The 24,694-nt window shown below is 40.5% G+C and overlaps 1 protein-coding gene across 3 annotated transcripts in view; it reads right to left on the bottom strand.

Moving 5' to 3' along the window:
* XYLB (xylulokinase) overlaps positions 1-24,694 on the bottom strand; it is an 83,177-nt gene that overhangs the window by 5,678 nt on the left and 52,805 nt on the right. For 2 of the 3 annotated variants that reach the window (XM_039712814.1, XM_039712806.1), the window contains exons 16-18: positions 8,991-9,049; positions 4,520-4,607; positions 2,262-2,356 (exon numbers count right to left, since the gene is read on the bottom strand). In XM_039712814.1, coding sequence (XP_039568748.1) covers positions 2,262-2,356; positions 4,520-4,607; positions 8,991-9,049 — 242 coding nt within the window. Of the gene's footprint in view, positions 1-93; positions 95-2,261; positions 2,357-4,519; positions 4,608-8,990; positions 9,050-24,694 lie in introns of all 3 variants that reach the window. The other variant, XM_039712824.1, reaches the window with a different exon arrangement.

Here is a 24,694-nt window from a genome sequence, read left to right as displayed (position 1 = left end):
CTCCAATGATCTAACACATTGTCTCCAACCTATACCAGGAAGAAAGGATGAAACCAGAGCAGATTGCTGTGTTATGACCTGTTTTTTCTCCACCCTGCCAAGATCTAGCTGTAGCTGTCCAAAAAATGTAAAGAAGTGGTTGGGGGAATTTCGCATTGGTGAGCCAGACTGTTTCAGAAGAGCTCCTCAGCAAGACAGGACTTAACCTCGGGATGACTTTGAAGTTTATAAAAAGAACTATCATTTAAGTGAAAGGCTCTAACCTCAACAGAATGAAATTGGATGGACAGGGAGATGCAGCTCTGTATGAAACAGAATCAAACTGACTCATTGCATTATGAATTTTTACTGCACTGTTCATGCTAGCACACTGTATTACTGACAGGCCCTCTGGCTCTCTGCAGTTTCACAGCCATGAAACTAGCCAGGGAATCCACCATCAACTGCAAAATTATAAGGCAGAAAGAAAAAAGAAATGGTGTGTAATATGTAATTGCAAGAAGCTGATTTTAATGGAATGAAGCTGGAAATCTAAGCTAAAGAGTAGGAATGGTTATTCCTTCCCATGCTGTTTGGCCACTGCCTCCCTGTCATTCATTCCTATCTACTGGGGCAACAGTTCACTACTGTACATCATTTAAAACCAATAAAAGAGGTGTGCAAGGAGAGCCAGGTCCAACCATGCGGAAAAGGAAAGTATTGAGAAGGAGATAATTAACTCTTTTAGCTTCCAGGCCATTTTATGCAGAGAGCAAAACAGAAAGAGGAACTGAATTCCCCAGTGGTCTCTCCAGTCAGGTTCGCTTGGCCCCTGCAGGGGTACAAGGTGCTTGCAAGGCCCCAGTGAGTGACAGCTGTATTCTCTGCCCTTGAGTTTTATAGCTGAAGCAGCACCAGGGGTCAAAAGCAGGTCTCTGAGCACTCCCCACCTCCACCCCAGCTTTTCAGCACACAGCATTTTGGGGAGGAACAGGGCAGCGACGTGAGGTTGAATCAGACACCAGGGAGCTGCTCCTGTGCTGTGCTCCCTGCAGAGAGCTCCAGCTGCAACACACGTGGCACAGGCCACTGCTGTTAATTATTTTATCTTTTAAAATGAGGGGGGAAGGTTGAGTAAATGAGATCAGATCAATCAAGTTTAAATTATTCAATGTCTTAATATTTCTGAAGGGGACTTCTATTCGATTACTGAGCTCCTCCATCTCCGTTAATAATTAAATAATACGCTGGCAGGCATAATGCAGCATGATCATTTCTATTATTACTCACAATGATATCTGGTGCTCCTCTACATATGTAGCTGGGAGTTAGTAGTTTTGGCAGATCATTAATTTCCCAGTTTAAATAAAAGCTTTAAAACCTTGTTGCCTGTAGTTAGGCCACCTCCAAATCTCATAAATGGTGGAGTGGGTAAGGCTGTGCTGATGTAAAAGAAGCTTTTACACAGCTGAAGACCTTGGTGAGATTCACCTTTGTTATTTAAACATGTGTTCTCCAGGAATCTTGCTATATTGTATTGTTTATTTATTACTGCACATTATATTTCAAAAGCTGTCGTAAATGAAAGCCTTTGGCTGAGAGTGAGACGTGCAGGGCTGCACTGGAGAGCCTGAGACAATGATTCCTTCCTTGGTTTTACAAGGGCTGGAATCACATAGTTACCAGCAATGACTCTCCACTCTGCTTTGTCTACGTGGGCCATAAAGCACAAGCCTCACCTTCAGACGTGCTGAAACTCAGGACCCAAGGCCTGTGCCTACTGAATCCTGCCAGCTGCCATGGTTTCAGAGGAACTACCAGTGATTATACACAATTGCTGACCACTGTTTACAGTCAGGAAGGATTTTTGGAGATGTTTTCCAAGAAGCCAGAAAGGACAATCACAATCCTTTTGTCCATGCTGCTTGCTGCAAACAATTCCAGATTATTTTGTCAAGATTATCTGTTACAACCTGACTGACTTGTATTCAAATTCAATCTATTTTATAACTTTTTCTGTCCCTTAAGGAAGATATTTTACTCTCTGATCACACCTTGTTAGGAAAATTCATTTTCACAGACCTGAATGGTGGGATCAGATTATTGTGTCATTACAACACCAAATACCTCTCAAAATCAAATCTGTCTTTACAACAAGGAACATGAACCATGTAACCAAGAGTTTCCTAAATTAATCTATTTTACCAAAAGAATTAACAAACCACTACATTTGGAAGCAGACAGGAAATGAAAAGAAAAATGGTATTCCCAAACTTGCTCACCTCCTCAGCCCCTGGGGTGGGTGTAACAGCCAAACTGGGCTCTGGAGCTAATTTCACAACATCAGCCAAGGACACATTCCTCTCAGCTACAAGTCCTGCAATGAGAATCACAATCCTGATCAATGCAAAAAAAACCACCATGAGGGATGTGCCTTGACTCCCTGGCAAATTAATACATTATATTGATCTTCCCTGGTCAGGTCAGCATTCAGGATTGAAGGATAAATGGCAGAAGATCTTACATTCCTATGAGCTAGCCTGGGAAGTGGGGAGACTCTGTGATTGAGTTTTTGCCAATCACTCAATTTGTACCCAGGGGAACAGGTAAGCAGCAGAAATGCTACTCAACAATATCAGTAATTATTTATGGTTACAACAGTACAGTAAACAGCAATGAAAATAGGTGGAAGCAAGGGATTCAAGGACAAAATGTGACTAAACATAAAAAACGAAGAGAAATGAAAACACTTTCAAGAAAATATGCTACAAATTATTAAATATATTTATATGTAAGGAAGCAGAATAATAGGAGAGTTCTGCTATGACAGCATTTTGCTTTGTGAGCAAATCACAGCATTTCAGGAGCTCCCTGCACACCTGCTAAGACCCCCAGGCTAACTGTGAAACACCCCAGATGCACACTGCAATATTATTAAAGAGCCCTTGCCATCAGTATTTCATTTATATTAGCAAGTCCTCACTTTTCCTCAATTCTTTTGCCTGGCCAAGAGTGAGGCAGCTGAAAGCATCAATCAAAAATGCCATTTAGGAACACACACAGCAAAGCCCCTGGGGCTTGGCTGGCAGAGGACGTGAGCCCAGGAGTGCCTCCATCAGCACGGCGTCCGAAATCCTCGCTCAAACGCTCCGTCAGCCAAGCCTCCACATCTCACATGCCAAGCTGGCAGAGGGAACACACATCTCCCACACACAAAATATCTGCACAAACTTTAGTGGTGGCTCCACATTTCACGTGCATTCAAGGACAAGGATTTTGCCTGCAGGGAGGCTTCTGAAGCAGCAGACTAAGTTTGAGTATAAAGAAAAACAATTTGGAAACTCAACCCACAAGATGCAAAAATGGCTTCAAATATAAAGATAATCCAAGTGTTTCCAGCGTCCTGCAAAAGCCTGCTTGGCCTGACAGAATCCTTGTGCCTTTTCTGGAGATCAAGAGGAGAGCATGCTGTGTGCATTAAACACACCAATTCAGGTTTTGGTCGTGCAATTTTCTGTGCTGTTTTCAAATGCAAGAGATCGTGTAGTCTTTAGATGCTATAATGTGACAGCAGAATTTGCTTCTAAAATTAAAACTTGGCTGATTTCTTCTGATGGCTGGTCCTATCTTTTCCATGCTTGTTGCAATCCCATGGTCTTACATGAACTTGTAGAAAAGTTACCCATCTCTTAAGGCCCAAATCCTAAAGATTCAAATTAAAAAAATTAAGGCTAACTGAAGTTGACCTAAACAAGGACTTCCACACTCCTTGAATTGTTTAGTTGTAAGATATTAGAAACCATTTTAAAATACATGGATAAAAATTAATGGTTGGGATTCAAGTCTTAAATAGCTGATGGCCCACCTTTAACACACACCCACATGCATTAATAGATACAAGTTAATTAACATGTAAATCCATGTTATATTACAGTGAGTGATGTAGTACAGCAAGCAAGATGACTGGTCGGCCTAAGAGTATCCCAAGATTCATGCGTTTACAAGAGAAAGTGCATGGAGCCCAGGATATCTTGCAGATCATTCAACTTGATGTTTAAAAGCTGGAAGATAAATATAGGTTCGATATTGGCCAGCAGTATTATAGGTCTTGTTGTCCCTGCCCTCACTGATCTTTTTCGCTAGGATAATTTTTTTGTTTGGTTTGGCCATTTCAGCAATGCAGTTTACAGCCCAGTCCCCAAACTGGGGCAGCAGGCTGCACCAGCACCTTCAGTTGGCTGTCTTCTTCCATGGATGTAACTACTCAACATGTGAAGGTCCTAGACCTTCCCTGGACAGTACCAACACTTCCCACACCCCATCCCTTGGTTGAGAAGTATCCACCAGGCTTGGAATTACAATGTAAATTATATTCTCTGGCCTAATCCGAGTGTACTAAGAGCAAAAATCCCTCTTTGACCTGTGTGACCTTCCAGTCAGATGCACACAGCTTTACTCCCCCATCATGCCCAACAACATTAATCCCAAGTATTAAGCAAGTGAAATCAAACTCCCTGAGTGCTCACAGGAGCAGCCTTACCATGGATTGCTCTGTAAGCACTTCCCAGACAAGCAGAGTTGGCTGTGTCGATGGTGAACACGGGCGCGTTGAACACGTCGGACAGGACCTGAGGAGCATCAAAGCATCCATGAAGCACAAAGGGGAAAAAAATCCTTCATCACTGCCCAGGAAAACGAGCAGCCGTCCCAAGTCCCAGCCAAGCACTCAGGAACCCGTGGAAAGAAGCACTGCAGGCAACAGTGAGGCCTGAACTTGTCACACCACAGGGTATTGGTAATTCTGAGCTAGAGATGTAACTCTAGCCAGGAAATGAAGCCCCATTTCTCCCCAGATCTCTTGGTTACAGTCCAGAGGAGCCCTGGTTCAAGCATTATTCCTCAAAAGCTCACACAGTCAGACCATGCTAAATGTCAGGGCAAGGTGACCTGCTCAGGAACCACATCTGGTGCCTGTTTGCTTTCATCCTGTGAAGGCTGATTCAAGTGGGAAGGAAAGAGAGAAGAAGCAGTCACAGCTCCTCAGTTCTAAACTTGGATAAAAATAAACCTCCAGCAATATGAAGGCCTGCTAAGCCTTTCTTCACCTCCACCATTCCCATCCTATTAGGGTCAGCAGGGAGAATGACACAGGAGCTGATTGCGTAGTCTCTAAATTTCCCAGTTTTCCTGTTTTTAAGGGAACCTTAGCTATGAAGATACATTGAGATATTTGGCTTGAGTAATACAAATAAAATTTTACAGGCAAAGAAATTATTATGGTATCCAACAGATACTAAAGTTATTCGACCATGCATCATTCTGCATTGAAATCAACACCATCAGCACCTGACATCCCCTGGGTGCATCTGCTCTTCCCCACAGTTTAGGTTTAGAAAAACAATAGAGAATGGGAAAAATTAATACATATTTGGATAGGGACATAGGAGGTTTAATAACTCCTTTCCAAAAACATTTTCAACAAATGCTTTCCATTCTTGGACTGCAGATACAGATAGCCCTTGGGCTGAGCAATGCAAGAACCAGGAAACAATTCAGATATAACCTGTGCTGGTTTTATTACTTCTGCCAAAGGGAAAAGTGTCTCTCCTGACTTAAATCCATACAATTGAGTCTAAAATAAAGCCAGTATGTCCAGAATTCCAAACCATTTGGATTAGTGCAAGGCAACCCTGATCCTGGAATTTATAACCCTGCTGTGGATGGACCCCAGGGCTTCATAAAAAATTACTAAGAAATTCAATCCATACCACCTATAGATATATGTAACATGTGAAATTTCTAAAGGATTTTTCTTTCTCTGAAATTTTGTGGAGAATTTTCAAATCAAAAGTTTTTAAAATTGCAGATTTTCACAATTTAAATTAAGGTGGCCATTTGCTAACTAAAACCCAATTTAAGCCTGAGCTTATACACTTAAAACTGTCTTTTGGTAAGGCAGAAAAGTCAGGATTGGCTAATTTCATTTGTAAGCAAGCATTGAGCAGCACATGAATGCTAGAGGAAAAAAATGAAAAATAAATAATGGTCATCTATTAAAATGTCCTCTGGAAATTGTAAGGTCACAGAGCTCTAGTCCCACTGCCCATCCTACCACCCAATGCTACCACTTTGCTTCAACACATTCCCCATCTACATCTTCACCTCATCTCTAGCAGGCATTTCTTAAGTTTAAATTGTACAATCTTTTGGACAACAAATTTTTTTTGTATCTCTGAGGAGCCTCATACAATGCAGCTTTATACTGATTGCTAAGAAGTGCTGCAATACTACAAATAACATGTTAACAAATAACATTTTTTTACCACGATTACTAAATAAAAATTATTCAAACTTCATATATTTGGTAAGTCATTTGGAACTGTGGTATCTCTCACAAATAACTTTAAAAGAAACTGTTAGAGGTTCTACTGCTTAAGATAATTCACTCTGTTCCATGTGGTCATTAATCAAGCACCACATATGTTATAAAAAGCTTCCTGGAACTGTAGAGAAAGCTGCCCTACTAAATTTTTTTTTAACAGATTTTCCTAAGTTATCTCCTATGTGGTGTAAAATGTAGGAGTTCCTGAACGTTGATTAATTAAATGATAGTCTTTTGTAGCCCTGGAACAAATTATCCAAAATTGACCATGATAAGGGTGGAAGCTGTTATTCTTTATGCAACTGATATGGTTTCTGAGGTTTTGATTAAATTAAAAAGAAAGATCCAATTAACCAGTGATTGAATTAAGTGAATGACACTGTATTGATCATATTATTTTAAGGCACTTCTAATGAATTTTAAAACCAGCTGAATTGTTATACGTGAAGAGCAAGAACCCAGCCAGAACTCTCCCAATCCCATGATTTTTCAGCTGTGTATGTTACCAAATTATGTATTTTAAGAACATTTGTTTCTCTGCCTTCCTTGCACAGCAAGGAGATCCTCCTGGCACCCAGACTGAAATACAGCTTTAAAAACAAACTCATCTGTGAACCCAATGTTTCCTGATGTACCTTTAGCAGAATTACTCCTGTAAGGACCAATGTTTTAAGCAATTAACCAATCAGTTAATTTTCCGGTGTCACATTCTTAGGCAAAGCAACCAAAGCAGATGAAGAGAAGTGACATCTGCAGGCAAAACATGCCAAATTTGCTGCTCCCCAATCAGCTGTACAGGCAGCAGTTACACACACACGTGGTTTAGATGCCTTAGGAGAAAACAGCTTTTTGCTTTTCTGCTCTTCAACTTCCATTTAATCCAGCTCAGGTTTTGTGGAGCAGAGAATTGACTGCAATTGCCAAAGAGAATGGTGTGCAGCTGAGGCTGGCCTTGACTCTCTGGAACTGACGGGAAGGGACTGGAATCTCCAGAAAGCATTTCACCCTGTGTTTGGAATCTCCAGGAAACATTTCACCCTGTGGTCACTATGTGATAGATGAGCAATGCGATGGTTGACTCTCACAATTAAAAGGCAAATATTTTAAGTTTTTTAGATTTGTAGTTATGTTTTACCCCACTTTGCATTGTTATCACAGGGTAACCTGGGTAGTGAAACATTTCACCCTGTGGTCACTATGTGATAGATGAGCAATGCGATGGTTGACTTTCACAGTTAAAAGGCAAATATTATGTGTAAGTTTTATAGATTCATAGTTATGTTTTACCCCCCTTTGCACTGTTATCATGGGATGGCCTGGGTAGTTGGGAACTTTGGGAGTGTTGGCTCATTATGGCAACAACTGACCTCAAGCTGTAAGAAAGTGATTTCCATCACTGGACAGCGAAGAAGGAGTCAATGGACAAGACTTTGGAAGGGGCTAAAGGGTTAAAAGTTTTCCCATAGTGGGAAAAAATCCTTTGCTCCTTGAGTGGAGAAGGAGTCAATGGACAAGACTTTGGAAGGGGCTATGGTGGGAAAAATGGTGGGAAAAAAATCCTTTGCTCCTTGCTGTATTATTTTCTCTATTCAGTTTTCTGTTGTATTTTTATAAGGTTTTAATAAACCTTTTAAATTTTTGGGAGTATCACTTTTCACAGCCATCGCCAGTGATAAGACTATCCCAAGATTAGAACTTCTGGTGTCCATGTCTACCTGCAGGTCAGTGTTGGAGCCTGTGGTTAAAGGGGAGTTGGTCAAGGCAGCCCCTGGAGCCCAGAAAGCTCCTGGGATCACCCAGAAGGAGATTTTACATTTGTTAAGTTAAAACAACAGACGGGATCTCCCGACCACTGCAGGGCTGACAGGTAGTAACCAGACATCCCCTCACAGATGAGTGGATTTGGGCAGGATGAGTCCCAGCCCAGATGTCTCTCTCTGCACTGTCAAGGCCAGGTGAGAGGCCTCTCACCGTTTGAGAGCCAGGCTTTGCCAAGTCTCAGTGGGCAGAAGCAGAGAGCACACGGTTCTCTGCTCTCCACAAGATGGATGAGGCATCTTAGCCAGGCTGGATGTGCAGCAGCAGCAAAAGAGGAGGTTGGGAACAAACAACAATCCAGCAAAAGTGTAGCCTCCTTCCAACAAATTATATGCTGCTAATAAGTAACACAAAGGGGGTTGAGGTTCGTATGAGGTTGTTTGGTTTTGTTGTTGGTTTTTTTCAGTGTTTGTCACCAGCATAATTCCCCTTCAGTTGAAAGAAATCAATGGTTCAACTTTGACCTGAATGACAAAAGTAAATAAAATCTCAGGTATTACATAAGAAGTTTCTTTGTGATTTCTTTGCTGATTGATTTGATTTAAGTGATGAGACCTGGAAATCACCAGTGCTTCAGATACACAATCATAAAACCAGTCAAGTGTGAAAAAAACTCTAAGTTCAATGTAAAATTAATACTGGGCTAAAGGTTTTCACACTAAACCTGAAGAAAAACCCCAAAGATCTGCAGCAGATTCACAATTCCATATCCACACCTTCCTGTGCAGATGCAGTGATTTGGATTCACTACAGCAAAATAAAAATGGAGATGTAACTGCAAGCTCAGTTCAGAACTTAATTTTCTACTTACCTGTAAGATCTTTTTATTGTGGGATGCACCACCAGTAGCCAAAATCCTTGTTCTAGGCACTGCAATGCAATAAAAAGTACAAATCAGACTGACAGTGCATATGGTCAAGATTTGTTCTACTGAACCAAGCACAGTGAGAACAAGGAGGTGGGAGTCAGAGTTCTCTCTCTGTACCTCTAATTTACCTTCTGTAAAAAAGGAGATAACACTAATTACCCACTTTTCCAAGGCACATTAGAACTCTTCCTTAGAAGAGGCAGCATAAATGTTGCAGATCTATTATTATTGTAGTGCTATCAATGTCAGGGAGATTTGCAAAGGAGATACAGAGTAAGAAAGGCAGTGTTATTATATTACAGCTCTGGTTTGTGGTCAGATTGGTTTGGCTCATAGCTGTATATATACAAACTGACAGATAACCTTTAAAATCAGCAGTATTTTCCAAACTTATCTCCTCATGACGTTCACAGTCAGAGTTCACTGAAACCTGGGCAATCCCTGTGTGCTTCAATGACAAGGAAGTGTGTCAAAAGGCAATTAGAGATGGTCTGAATTGCTTCACTAATAAAAAAATATCCGAATCTTCATCCAGTGCAAACCCACAGCTTTGGGGGAGTTAAAAACACATCCTGTGTTCTTTAGGCTGGTGCCTAAAGAAACCCATCCTTTCTTCTACATTACTGAATGTCTGCCTCACCATTTATTTTTGTGTGTGCTCCTCTGGAGCACGGCATGCAACAAGCCACTGAGCTATCCATAGGAACAATTCAGCAAGGAATTATAAACAGAAATAGTCCAAATGTTCTCATTGAAGTTCTTCAAAGGCTTAAAACAAAATAAATGCATAAACACTTTGATATCATACATTAAAAAAAACTAAACACTTAATTACCCTGGTTTATGACAATAATAAGTGATACCATCATGTATACCCTCCCAAAAGGGAAATTTCACTGTGGTTATTGTTTTGTTATCTTAACTTCCTTTTTAATAAAAGCTAAAGATAATTTATTTCTCACAAGGCAAAGTTGGGCAGCTTACACTGATGCCCTAAATAACTTATTGTCATTTATCCTTTCAAGTATCTTAATGACAAAAGCCCTGAAGACAGAATTAGAAATAATCAGAAGATGCAGCTCACCACACCATTTCCAGACCCCCATCTGGGTGCTCAGGTGGAGCCCAAGACCCAGACAAAGCATTGCATGGGGGACCCTATTTTGCTGATAAATTTAATTTTATTTTCCTCTTTGGAGGATATTCAGTGATGCACAAATTGGGTTTTAAAAGCCATTAGGATCTCTGTCAATGTCAGTAAACAAATAAAACAAACAGCAGAGTGATTCCTCAGGGAAAACAAGTTTCAATTATACCAACACAGAGTGACAGATTCCTGCCAAGATTATCACAACAACATAATAGCACAGAAACCAGTGAAAAATAACTAGCAAGCCTCTGTTCCTAGAAACCAAACCAAACTCTAAATTATTTGCCTGGTAGTCACAATTCTGTCTTGCTAAACCTTGTTAAGAATATAAATTCTTGCAGAACTACCACATCCAATGTGAAAACACCACATTTCGGAGACAGACAGCAGGACAGGATGAGAAACAAACACACAGGCTGCACTCCCCAGCAGCCCAAACCAAAGAATAAGCCAGGCTTGCTCTCCAGTGCCTCTGGAAAGGGGCCAAGGCCACTGCTGGGCTCCCACCATCAGGAAAGAACAGTGGGCAACATGAAAATGCCAAAGCCAAACAGCAACCACCCCTGTGAGAGCAGCAAACACAGCTCAGCCCAGCTGCTTCCTGCACTGCCATCTGTGTGCCAGCTCTCTGTCTCAGGGCTTCTGCTCCACAACCTCCCAAATGTTTGCATTTGGAATCCAGGAACGGACACGAGACTTTCTCCTTGCTAGGTCAGCACCTTCAGGTTTTGGCTGCGTTATAAATTTGTGTCATCACTGTAATTCAAGCCACTTCTATATCAATAAATTATCAGAAATATAGGGGCAAATTTACAGTGCATTTTCTAATTGATACAGGCCCCACACAAGTAAGCATTTACCCCACTATCAGTTGAGTTAGGTGTCTTCCAAGAGGCCAAACCAGATCTTAAGTCTAAAATTGTCTAACATGCTGCTATCTGCACACCCTAATCCAGACTAATTATTTTGCAGCAAAACACTAAGAAATATTTCAGAATATATCTAACCTACTTGATAAAATAAACTAACTTAATTTACTCTGTGGAGTTTCTAACATTGGTTAGACAGCTCATGTGCTAAATTGGATCCACTCATGAGTACAAACATCCACAGACACACAGTAAAAGCACCCAAAAACCTGTGCTGAAGCTACATGAAGGGCAAAGCCATTCATTCTCCTCCTCTTTGAGTAAATAAGACAGCTCACTCCACTGAAACACATCCCAGCAGGTTATAGCCAAGTGAGCCTTAGCCATCACTGTGGGATGACAGACTCTGAGCTGCTCTACAGGTGGGACTGATCCATCCAGGCCACATGGAAGCAAATCTCAGGTGAATGTGGTGCTCTGCAAGTGGCCAGAGCAGAGACAACATCATTCCTCCTTAAGTTTCAGTCACTTCTTGCAGACAAGGATTAGGTCCCTAAAGAACTGCTGGAATTTGCTGAATTTTAGGTTTACTTCTTATTTCAGTCTCTCTCCAGAGAACAAGGAAAATACATTGATCACTGATTTCAGGGATTGTCTTTTTAATGCCAATAGTGTGTGCTTTACTGAACAGTGGACATTTGCTCTGAGATGTGTAATTGGATACATCTTATAAATAAATAAAGCAAGCCCATCATTTATGTATAAAAGGCATTAACAGAGACATTGTTCATCCATCACCAGCAGTGTTCTCAGCCAGCTGTGTTTGAATCTGTCAGGAGCTACCATCCATCCCCTACAGCACTGCACAAAGAGAACTTCACAGTGTTACTAAAAAATCCCCAACAACAACAACGGTAGCAAACATAATTCAAGAATTCAATTCTTTAACAGTTGAGAGAGTCAGATTTAAACATCTTTTAATTAAAAGCTCTCTGCATACTACCTAACCAACCAGTTTATTTCCTTCTTATTGAAAAGCTAATTATTTTTTAGAGAGCTGATGCTGAATTTTAACCCTGTCTAGAAAGTGTTTGCAGCTGCACATGGCATGGTGTTGTTCTGCCACATGCACATCTTCTGGAGATCCATTGTCTTCTGTGGAACCTGGTGACTGGCCTAACAAAACAGAGTTAAAATAATGGTTCTCACTGGACAGGAGGAGGGAGGAAGCCTCAGGTAAAGAAGTTTGTTTATGTGGGAAGTCTGAGCAAAAGGCACTTGCTCACAAGGCTGAGAAGGCAGCACACTCTGTGGACTACACACACAAGAATACTCATTGTGCCTTCCACGGAGATCCAGCAAGAACTGAGTGATGTTAAAGTTCATCTCCTGTCTCTTGCTTTCAGCCAAAGTGTTGCTTTTATTGAAAGGGACATAAGGAAAAGGAAAAAAACTGTCACTGAGAATAGAGAGAAATTACAATTATATATGTTCAGCATTGTCAGTGGTCCCAAAAAAACTGCAGTCCTGCATCATTGTATATTTACAATCAGAGAGGAGGGGCAGGCACTGATCCCTGCTCTGTGGTGGCAGTGACAGAACCTGAGGGAATGGCCTGAAGTTGCGTCAGAGGAGGTTTAGGCAGGATATTAGAAAAAGGTTCTTCACCCAGAGGGTTTTTGGGCACTGAACAGGCTCCCCAGAGCAGTGGTCACAGCACCAAACCTGACAGAGTTCAAGTGTTTGGACAATGCTCTTGTTCACATGATGTGACTCTTGGGGATGGTCCTGTACAGAACCAGGAGCTGGACTGTGATCCCTGTGTGTCCCTTCCACCTGAGGGCATTCTGGGATTCTATGATAATAAATAGATAATAAGAAATATAATTACATTGGCAAACTCACACCTGTCAGAAGGGTAACACTAATAATTGTCACCAAAAGTCTTCTGCCACATCAGTCGTGCAGGGAGACTGGACGTAGAAATTCAGCCTCCTGTCCCACCAGGAGTGGGTCAGGTCAGTCTGGTGACAGATCCAGATGCTGGAATTGGTGGGATGACTCCTGACCTCAGGGCTTTTGGGTCTTGCTGTATTTCAGCAGGACAGAAACGGTGGGTCTGTCACTGTGCCACTACAGAATTTTGCTGGTTCGTGCACCTCAAAGTCCAAAACCAGATTTTGACCTTCCATTTTGAGGCTGAAAACCCTTCAACTTTTTCATCTAAATTTTCAGTGCTACCCACAGGCCTGGTTTGTACCCCAAACTCCAGGCACATGCTGACTTTCAAAACTCTTAAAACACAATTCCAAGAATTCATCCAAACAGCTTCATAACATCTTTCTCATCACAACTGAATCCATAAATAAAACAGAACAATAGAACGTGTATTCAAAAAGCAGCTGATTATGCACATGAACCCACGCCAGTTATAAGCATGATTGCAAAATAACTGCAATTTACAATTTGCAAGCAACAAGAAAAGCCCCTCCTTTATTTCTCTGATTAACTTCAAAGACTATAATTTTTTAAACAGTATTTGCTAGCTTTTCATTCAAGGAAAAAACAAAAACTAAAAAAACAGACAAAACTATATGGGTTTTTTGTCCCATTTATCAAACAAATATTCAAAAATCACCCTCCTTGCTTATTAACTCTTCCAAAATTCATGTTAATCTTCTTTATTCATATAAAGATGCTGAAATTTAACTCCTGCTATGGTAAAATATTTTTCTTATCTAAACCCTTTGTAAATATGGGTTTAGATAAGAAATAAACCCTTTTATGTCCCTGAGACTTCTAGGACTGGGTCCTAAACAATATCTACATGAATGTGGCAAAAGTAATGGAAAATGGAATGCACCCTTTTTCTCTTTTCCCTTTTTAATTTAGACAAACACAACTGTCCAAGTAAAAGCCATTTAAAAATTATTTTTTAGAAGTGTTTCTGACTTCCACTTTGAAGCATCAGCTAATTTATTACTGACAAAAGCAAGCCAGGTTTGCCATAGAGGATGGTTGCTTTTTAACTGGCAAGTGAAGTAGTTTTTATATGTTTTGTAACGTGCTTTAATTTCACTGAGGTTTGCTCAAATGTTTGTCAGGAATTTTCCAGACACAAAATTTAGTCTTATTGTTTAAATGCCTGGGGAAGAAAAACAACTTTTACAGATAGAATTGATCATCAGCCTCTAAGGCCACTGTAGTAGAGCTACCATTAAATCAGCTGTAATTCAACAGAGGGGGAAAAAAGCCTGGATTTTCTCAGCAACAATGACAAATTTGCCTAATATTCTCAACATTTATGCTACTTACATATATAAAGTGTCTACAATGATGTGGGGGAGACCAGGCATGATTCTTCTTGCTCACACTGCTGCAAGGCAAGAATAACACCACTAAAATGAGCAGAGGAGCAACAACCAAGTTGAAACAGAGTTAGAGGAACAGTTTAGTAACCAAGGCTCATGTGCCACTGATAGTCATAGGCCACCTCATGTTCTCAGGAAATTGTTCTTCACAAAGATGTCAAATTTTGCTTTCCTAAAACCTTATTTCAATCAAGACAAAACTTTAGGATTTCAGAACCTGAAGCTTGAAGACACCAAATCATTTACTGAAAAACCTCCTAGTCTAGCTCAGATCAGAGATTAATTTAAAATTTAATGTTCACCCAAAGCCTTCTCCTTCTTGATGGATTTCTGGAAGAAATAAACAAAGGAAAACATGCACATAAATTACCTCTTAAGAGCAGTTTAAATTAGTGCAGATCACCCCCAAAAAAACCACAGAGCCCAAGAGGTACTCCAGAGGACACAAAATCTACTCAAGATACAATTCAACTTCATTGACTGCAGCAGAATTATACTGCAGGGAAAACTTTGGTACATGAATGGTAAAGACTTCTTTGGGAACAAGCAGATCAATAGTCATAACATTGTTATAACATACATTGACACACTGGCAACAAGACTTCTAAAATATTTGCAATTCTTGTAGAAATACTGCAGAGCTGCAATTGCTTATCAATTCACAGTGATTTTTAATTTATTTTTTTTAGACACAGATCTCTATTTGGCAGAATATTATGATGAAGCCTGGGACAAATTCCAAAGGTAAGTTTTTTTTTAAAAATCCACAACTCAGCACTAGAGCTTACAGCAAGGGCAGGAAAAGCAGCAGATTCAGACAAATTAATTTTGTAGATAAAGGTTGCATATTTTGGAAAAATATTTCTTGGAAGCTTTTAAGTAAAGAGATGGAAAAAATGGCAGAAGGGTTGGAACTAGATAATCTTTAAGGTCACTTCCAACCCAAGCCTTTCTGTGATTCCATGAACACTTAAAATCTGTTTGGTCAACACTGAAAATGTATTGGGGGAAGTCCTCTCCTGAAGACATTATTACTAGAAGCAATTTAATGTACTTTGCTATCTTTTGCTTGTTTAAATTTTGGGTTATCATCAATTCATTAAAGCAAAAATAAGTAATATATTTCATGAAGTAATAAGGCAAAATGGATTCATGAACCAATGTAACTGCTTATATCAAGTTTAATTTCTTTATTTTTTGGCCACTCAGTTTTCCTCTTTTGTTACCCAAGGTTTGGATATTATAAGAACTGTGTGTTGAGGAAAAATAACCTCAACAACTATTCAGCAGTTGTCCAAACATCTGTAAAGTAGCCAAGGCTCCAATTAAAGGCTTAATCCAACAAGAACAACCTGCTTTGATTTACCCTGTTTTCACAATTATTCATGAGACTCTTGGCAATATCTCTACCTCCACCTTCCACTGCAGAGTTCCTGTTATTCAGCAAATAAACAAGAGATCTGGAACCAATGTGACAAATTAACTGATTCCCAAAAAATGTTCTGAAGCAGGTGAAAACAAAACCTAGGAGATGCAAACCAGACATTTTAAATCTGGCCATCACATCCAGTTTTTTAATAACATACCTGCAGACAGCTGCTAAATAGTAAAAGATCAGAGTGGACCATTTGCCTAAATGAGATCACATAAATTACACACACTGATCCCAGAGTCCAGATCTGTAATCACTGAGCTACAGGGACCCTTAGAGAGACACAGAACCTCAGCTAAAGTGACTGATAATTTGCTGTGTCTACTGACTGTTTTCATGTTTAGTACCTTTAAATAGTTGCACTCTTCCCATAATTTATATTTTTCATCTTTAAATGTCTAGTCACTTAATCTTTGTGGCTTTAGCCTTCCAGTTAAAACCTTATTATTAAAATTAGGTTTCCCCTTCACATGTTGGCACTTTACAGACCACAATTAAATTACATCTTGTATTTCTTTTCAGTAAGCTAAGGATATTATGTTCTGCCACTCATTATAAGGCATAATTTCAAGACCACAAACCACTGATGCTTAGTGCTGCTGGTCTAATACCATTGCCTTGGTCTTCACCTCTGAAACCACTATCAAAGAAAAGAGCAGAATTGGTAAGAGCACTAAAAATGTCTGTCCTAGAAGTGACTGATTGCATGTTGTCAGATAGCCTATCCAGATATCTACCAGCTTATAAAAACTGATAAATCACAGAGCACCTTGCACTGGAAAACTGCCTGGAAGAATTTTTGGAGGGAATGTTGTGGCTCTGGATGTCTGCAGCTCCAACAGGCAGTGCCCTGCAGTGCCACATGAGAGGAGTCCAGCACTGTCCCAGCACAGTGAGCCCAGGGCTCTGGAGAGCTCTGCACTGAGCTGCATCCCAGTGCCTCTGGCAATTCCTGCTGCTCAGCTCCAGGCTAAGGTGGGGCACTCACCCAGAGACAGGCACATGCAATATATGCTCCAAAATTAGTTTTAATAAAAAGGTTGCTGCTGCCTTAGGCATTCTCCACTGACTAAAACCAACTTTTCAATGTGCTCTGAAGGCAGCATTGCATCATAGTTCAGTATCTCCTCAAAGTATTCTGACACATGAGAAACTTGTGCTTGAAACTCAGCAAAATACACACCTCCCACACATATCACAGTTCTGATGTGTGTAATACCACATGTGGCTTTACAGGTCACACTTCAGTAAATAATGCTTGTTACTGAGTTATTCAGGAAGACAAAGAACACAGTTTTTAATAAAGATTTGTCCTCGTACACCAATATTCAGCCTTGAAAATCTTCTAAGGGAAATAGAAAATTACATTGGCAAATCAACATATGACACCATCCATCGAAGGTTAAAATGAGAAAAGCAAGCAAGGAGATAAATGAGCCACCCAAGGTCACACAAAATCAGAAGAACAAGCAAGAATAGAACAAAGGCCTCTTCATTACTGAGATCACAAATGCATTCAATTCTGCATTAGTTAATCTGCAGAGTATGAGCATCAGTAGCAAGACATGTCCACAGGAGAAAATATAATAATAATAATGAGCTGCAAGTTCAGCAGTACCTAAAGGCACAGGATATAATTAAAAGGCATAGGGTGCAATGACCTGACCTTGAATGCCACTCAAGTGATGAGAAAAAAGAATGTGCTGTCAAGTATTTTGATTCTAGAGAAGCCCAAAGCACAACAAACCTGGGGGAATTATCAGTTTGGGATCTAGATTTGCAAAGCAGATCTCTACCAGGTCTCAGGTCTGCTCTTCCCTCCACACCAGCCTTTGTGCCTTATCAACAATGGCAATAAAAGCCTCTGGAAATGCAACAGAAAAGAGTTGAGCCCAAGCAATATTTTATTTTTGCAAAGGATAAGCCTGATAAAAGAACAGAAAAAAACTCCCAAAAACAAGGCAATTTGGGTGTTTTCTTTAAACATTTTTTCAAAAGAATTATTACAACTGTTTTGGCATCCACAATATTGCCTGTAGCTTTTCATCTCCTAGTCCAGGAAGGCTGGTTTGTGTTCATTTAGTGTCTGCTGAAGAATTTTTCTTCTTGATTTTTGTCTTTCATACCTCCTACTCCTCTCAATAGATATAACCTACAGGTTGGAAAGTACTTCACAAAAATAAAATTAATTGATAGGAGGGTGTAACTGCTCGCCAAACAAGAGCTGAGATAGCAGAAAACCTGTTTATTTTGTTTGTTCAGTTAAGTTCCATATATCAAGACGGGAAGAAAATAAATTGAGGCAGTAACATTTTTTCTCCCTAAAAGCTACACCAGACCTACTCACAGGAAAAAAATCACACTGACCTGCTCTATGTGACTGTGCTGAGTTACTTCACTCCTCTGAACTCATTCTTCCTGTACCTAAAGAACACAGCACTGGGGACCACTTGTACCAGTTGGGTCTCTGAGCAGCACTAAAGCCTTCTGTTATTAATAAATCTCCTCCTTTCCAAGTGGATTATTTATAAATGAATTCTGTGACCTCTGGCAGGCCAGAACTAAACAGAGAATACAGTTTGTTCCCATTTAGCTGAAAAACAAAGGCTGTGGAAAGATGAATAGAGAGAAGCAATTAATATTTCCTAATAATTGTCACGGTGAATGGGAGAGCTGCTACGTTTCTCAGGGTTTCTGCTCAGAAAGGTTCCAGGTAACTATTCATTCACAGGGCTGGGTTCATGTAAATCAGATGTTGTTGCCAAGCAACTATAGGTACTAAGGAATGAAATACAGTCTGCAGAAACCTAATAGCCTGGAGAGAAAAAGGACTACAATCAGAGATTTATGGCATATATAAAAGGGAAAGAGTCATTCTCCCACACACAAAGAACACAAATACTTTATTATAAATGTCCTTAGCATGTTTTTCTAAGGTATAATTAAGCAATAAAATTCCCACTACACCCCAAATCAAACAGGTAAATTTCTTTTTTTTTTTTTCTTTTTAATGTTTTGCTCGTTAAACTTTCTAGAAATAGATCTTGAGAAATTAGCTACCAAGACAAAAGGTAAAATTTAACCCAAAGATCTTTCTTTTACCCAAGAAAGGTGTTAGATATACAGACAGCACTGCAACTGCCAATCAGCTTTTCACTTTGCCTTCTTATGTTTTTATACCATGCTCATTAACATTGCATCTGATCATCAGAAATTCTCTTTAAGCTTATTAAGATTTTAAAATATTTTTAGCAAGTTAATTAGAATACATTAACAGAGCTCATCTGTGTTCACCCATCATGCATATTTTATTTCATTCAGGCAAATTGCTTTTAAATGAAATATTAGATCTAGGAGGGGTACACTGTTGGGTACTGAACAATAGAACCCCTCAGTACAAACATGCTCTCTCACACACCCTAATAGCTTCATGCCACTGAAAAGTGGGGACTTTCTGATGACAAAGGGCCTTTTTAATTCCCGTTCTCATTCCAATCCCCTGCAGCTGTGCTGTGCATATATGGACGTGGTGCATCATCCCTGTACCTGAACCATCCTCTGTTGCCCTCACATTCCCTGCACAATCAATAAAAGGACTAAAATTGCAATGGGAACCAAAGCTAGGGAGAAAGAAAGAATATTTTCAGCCCCTCACAGTGTAATTTTTATAAGTCCATGTTTGGTGGGTTTGTTTTTCTCCTGCTGATGGTGTCAGAGGATCTCACTTGGTCCAAAGGCAGGGGCCCAGGCAGAGGCTCTGGCACAGGTTTCTGACAGGCTGGGGTGCACATGGGTTTGGCAGAACAACCAGAACAGCTCACAAAGGATCAATCTGAAATACCCTGAACCCTTTGCTTTAGCAATCATTGGAAATGCCACCCTCTAATGTGCACTCAACATCACTAAGTATAACTAAATAATAATTTCTGAGGAAAAAGGAGATGACAAAAATGATCTTGGCATGTTTTTGGCATGCCTCTTGCAGAATTTTACTCAAGTCAGATGAAGTCCATCACTGGCCACTGAAGCTTAACTACAACTCAACTAATAATAAGATGTTCCTCAAGCTCCTAATACACCTCCACTCAATGTAGCCAAATAAGACATCTTTGAAATTATTCCTTTATAGCCCAAATACCTCCTCTCTGAGAAGGGATGGAAAAATCACACTAATTTCACCAACAGTTCTCAAGTTAAGCAGTTACTTTTAGAGATCTGCAAAAATAAAAGGATAAACAAAGTTTGCCAACCTCATACTTGATTCAGATTTTGCACTCTCACTGCATTTCAATTAACCTGCCACAGATTGCAGAGCTGACATATTTGATTCAGATAGTAAAGAAAACAAAACAAAACAAAAAAAAAACAGGTCTGAATCCTTTGATGAGTGATCATACAATCTATATCAAAATACACATTTAAGTCTCAGTCACCACACATTTCATGATCTGCATCATTAACCCTGTCTGGTTTGAGGGATTTTGATAATCTTGTTGACAATCTATAGCAGTTTTTTATCTCCAAGGCACTGATGCCTTTTAACCAATGATCATTATTTAGGAATGCTTTGTGCCTGTAGCCTTCCCTGTGATGTTAATCTCCATAATTCAAGAGGCTGCTCTTTTATAAACTGCTACCATACTCCCATGTTTCCTTCCACTGATGAACCCCAAAATCAGGCCTGTTTCATTTAGCATTTGGCTGAGCACATCAGCCATGCTGACATGGGGATATTTTAAGCACAGCTGAGCAATTCTATGGAAAGTTCTTCCAAAGGCCAAGAGAAGAGATCTGTCTCAATGGATGGAGTCCCTTTTCTCTGGATAAATCACCGTTGATTGCACTGAACCCAAACCCACCCTGCCATAACCTCTTCCTCCTATTTCTACATTTATTAATCAACTCACACATCAAAAGCATAAGATGCAGTCTGCACTTTTTTCTCAAGCTTGACCAACCGGTTTCATGTTTTATAGGAATTCTCAGCCTTTGACAGCTGGAGAAGAGATTTCACCTCCCTGCCACAGAGCTGGAGTCCAGCAGCTGCCTTGGCTGCAGGGATCAGCTGGGATCTCTCTACATGCTGAGTAATGAGCCACACAATCCCAAAAACAATTTTCCGGCATTAAAAAACAAAAACTGCCTTGGTTTATTTTGTAGCATTTAAGCAGAGATATGTCCTAGCCTAAGAAAAGGGAAAAAACCCACATAGAAATCAATATAAATTTCTAGTAGCACCTTAATTGCAAAGAGTAGAGCTTGAATGAGCAATGAAGGCAAACCAACATTTAAATGTCATTTAGAGTGACCAAAGACACTGAAATATGTATACAATTAAGGGTATTCTCTAGATAAAGGAGTGGGTAAAGTAAATCATGACTACCAGACAATGGTACAATAAAATGCAATTTATCAAAGCACATTTTTGTATTGGCTTACCCTGGCACACACTCCTTGTTCCTACAACAGAAACAGTGACTCATTTACCCAAGCCAGCACAATTTTAACAAACCCTTATAAAATCACTGCTAGAGCTGCATCTGGAGCACAGCTATGCTCAAGCTCATCTGGCTCAGGATTTTAATGACAACGTGGAGCTCTCCACTGCTTTCAGAAACTTCCCTGTTAGCCCAGCCCTCCCTAGAGTAGCCCATAGTGTGTTATCCACCCCAATCCCCATCTGCCTCTGTCACCCCTCCAGAGCAGTCTCAGCTGTCTTCATTAAAAAGCTGAAAAACTACTCCTGTCCATTCCCTCTCTCTTCCCCTTCTCCCAAAAACACAGCACAGAGGACTCAGGGCCAGTTCTTTCCTTTGAATTTTCTTCTGCAAAGGCCAAAAACTTCCACTGCCTAAAACCCAGCCCAAGCTAAGTATGAGACATCACTGAACAGCCACTGAAACTATCAATTTTAATATTTAATTTTTTTAAATTAATATCATTATTGTTGTTAAAGTAAGAGGGTGCTCATATTTTCTTTTCAAATGCAAAAAGATAAGATTTTCCACTCTGGGTATATCCTCTGGGTACCTGAGATGTGGTTCCCCAAAATGCAGCTTACTCTCTGAGTCCCTTACACTACACCACATCCAATCCCCACATAAAACAGCAGTCAACAAAAATGTCCAACATCTTTTCCCAATTCCTCACAGTTAACACATTAAGTGGCAATAAAGGGTGCAATGACTTTCCAAGGGCATGTACCTGTTTAATTATTCAAACGAAAATTGACTCAGTCACCATGGTATGAAACACTGAAATATGCAAACGAAGTAAATTATGGGGGAAAGCAACAAAAGAGAAAAAAAGGGATCATGGTGAGAGGAACATATGGGGGCAATTCTGATCATCCTGTGTCTCTGAGTTTCTCTATATACGTGTGTATAAGAAGGAAAGCTTGTGAAGGGACAGAGAAATTATTATTTACTCATCTCAGTACTCTGACCAGGGTCTTGAAACAATCTAACCATGCCTAGAATTTCCTAAGAGAGTGTTATTTTCACCTATATACATGAAGCAATTTCAGAAAAAGGAATGTTTACACCTTTCTAGACAATCAAATCTTACTGCTGGGAAAACACTTGTTTCAACACAGGCTGTATAGAACAGAAGAAAAGATGCAGGACCTGATCCATAAGTAGATCTCATTTATTCTAAAGTAAGGGTCTGAAATAGCTCACTAAAGTAATAAGACCAGGTTAAGAGAAAAGTATCATTTCACCAATTCTAGCTATTTGTCCATAAAACATGAATATCCCATTAAAACAAAGAGCATTTGATTTTACCTTGGACCAGAGCAAATGTCTTTCCAATCAAGACATCCAGTGAATTGAATGTCTCTTGTAAGCAGGTGCTACTGTGTTATATTTTCATCCAAACTGCTGAGAATAAGCCAGAAGAAAATGACAAAGTAAATTGAACAAGAAAGTGTCTGATCTTGATGAATAATTCAATGATGCAATGCAACAAATACTGGTTTGTTTTTTTTTCCTGGTAAAGGCAGTTTACAACTGTCCTTTGCTTAGAAAAATGACCTTCTGATGGTAATTATACTTTTGTCTTTAGGCACTGGATGACAGTCTTAGTAATGCTCATGATTCCAGTTCACAGCTCTGCTGCTGATCTCAAAGCACTCCATTCCTGCTATATCATCTAATCCTTTTTTAATAACATAATCCAACTGCTGAAGAACTTCAACTATAATTTCAGGCACAGTGGTCACTGACAGTTCTTTAACTATTCTGGTCACTTTTCTGAAGTCCTAAAAGGCACCAGAGAGCCACAGAGCCACAACCACCGTCCACAGAATTCACAGAATTCACAGAATGACTGGGTTGGAAGAGACCTTCAAGATCATCAAGTCCAACCCAGCCCCAACAGCTCAACTCAACCCTGGCACCCAGTGCCACATCCAGGCTTTGTTAAACACACCCAGGGATGGGGACTGCACCACCTCCCTGGGCAGCCATTGCAGAACTTTATCACCCTATCCATGAAAAACTTTTTCCTGATACCCAGCCTGTATTTCCCTTGGTGCAGCTGCAGGCTGTGTGCTCTGGTTCTGCCAGTGCTGCTGCAGAAAGAGCCCAGCCCCAGCTGAGCACAGGCACCTTTCAGGAGCTGCGCAGAGTGAGGAGGGCAGCCCTGAGTCTCCTTTTCTCCAGGCTGAGCACCCCCAACTCCCTCAGGGGCTCCTCACAGGGTTTGTGTTCCCAGCCCCTCTCCACCTCGCTGCCCCCTCTGGATGCACTCAAACATCTCAATGTCCTCCCCAAACTGAGGGGCCAGAACTGGACACTGGACATTCCCATTCCCTGAGGAACTGCTTGGCTGCATGGATAACAACAGGCAGAGGAAGCCATCACTGCCACTCCTCAGCCAGCACAGACAGGAGGGATCCTGGCAGGATTAGGCTGTGACACACCAAAGCTGGACTTGTTGTAAGAAAAGATTCTGATAGGATAGCAAGACACGGGAATAGGTTAACCACCATTCCCATTCCCTGAGGAACTCCTTGACTGTGTGGATGGCAATGGTGCAGACACAGAAAACCTTCACTCTGCCATGACACAAATGTCACTCTGTAGCCAGGACTGCCAGAGCCACAGGTCCAGAACAACCATGGCCATACAGCCCAATGAAAACAGAATTCACCAGGAAAGGGCTGAGCTGAATGCCAGTCTCTGTTCCCAGAAGTATGGCTTTTATTACCAACAAATAAAAAAGGCAAATAATAATTCCCCTGTAGCATCCAGTGATGCCTTGTGAAGGCTGACCTAGAACAGAGGCTGGATGCAGCTAAAGAATAAAGTAGGGATTTATTAAGAGCCCTCCATGGATCCACCTTGGGCAGCACAAGACCCCAGCCGGCCTACACCCAAGAGGAACCAAAATGGTCACAAAATGGACAACTGCTCATGGGGTCTCTCACTTTTATGAGTTCTGGTTCATTTGCATATTGGAGTTAATTGTCCAATTACAGTTTTAGCCCATCAATCCCCCTCTTTCTTTTTTTTTTTTTTTCCTTCAGTCCACATTGTTTGTGCTCTTGGGCCTGAAATTTGGATCATTTGTCCTTGGTGCCCAGCTAGAGAAGGAATTGTTTTGTCTCCCTGCTCTGTGCAGAGAGCTCACCATCCCCTACTATAAAGCTCAGAACTACACACTAAAGCAGTACAGAATCTGAAAAATATAAAAGCTAAAACCTGAGGCATCACCAGAATAAAGACTGTGTTGGAAGAGCCCCATCACTGGGGAGATGAGCTCAGCCTGGTGATAACCAGAGAAATCCCCCCTAGGGCTGTGCCACAGCACAGTGTATTCAG

The sequence above is a fragment of the Passer montanus genome, unplaced genomic scaffold (assembly GCF_014805655.1).
Source record: "Passer montanus isolate IOZ18808 unplaced genomic scaffold, ASM1480565v1 scaffold10, whole genome shotgun sequence".
NCBI lineage: Eukaryota > Metazoa > Chordata > Aves > Passeriformes > Passeridae > Passer > Passer montanus.
This window is presented reverse-complemented; position numbering and strand designations above follow the sequence as displayed.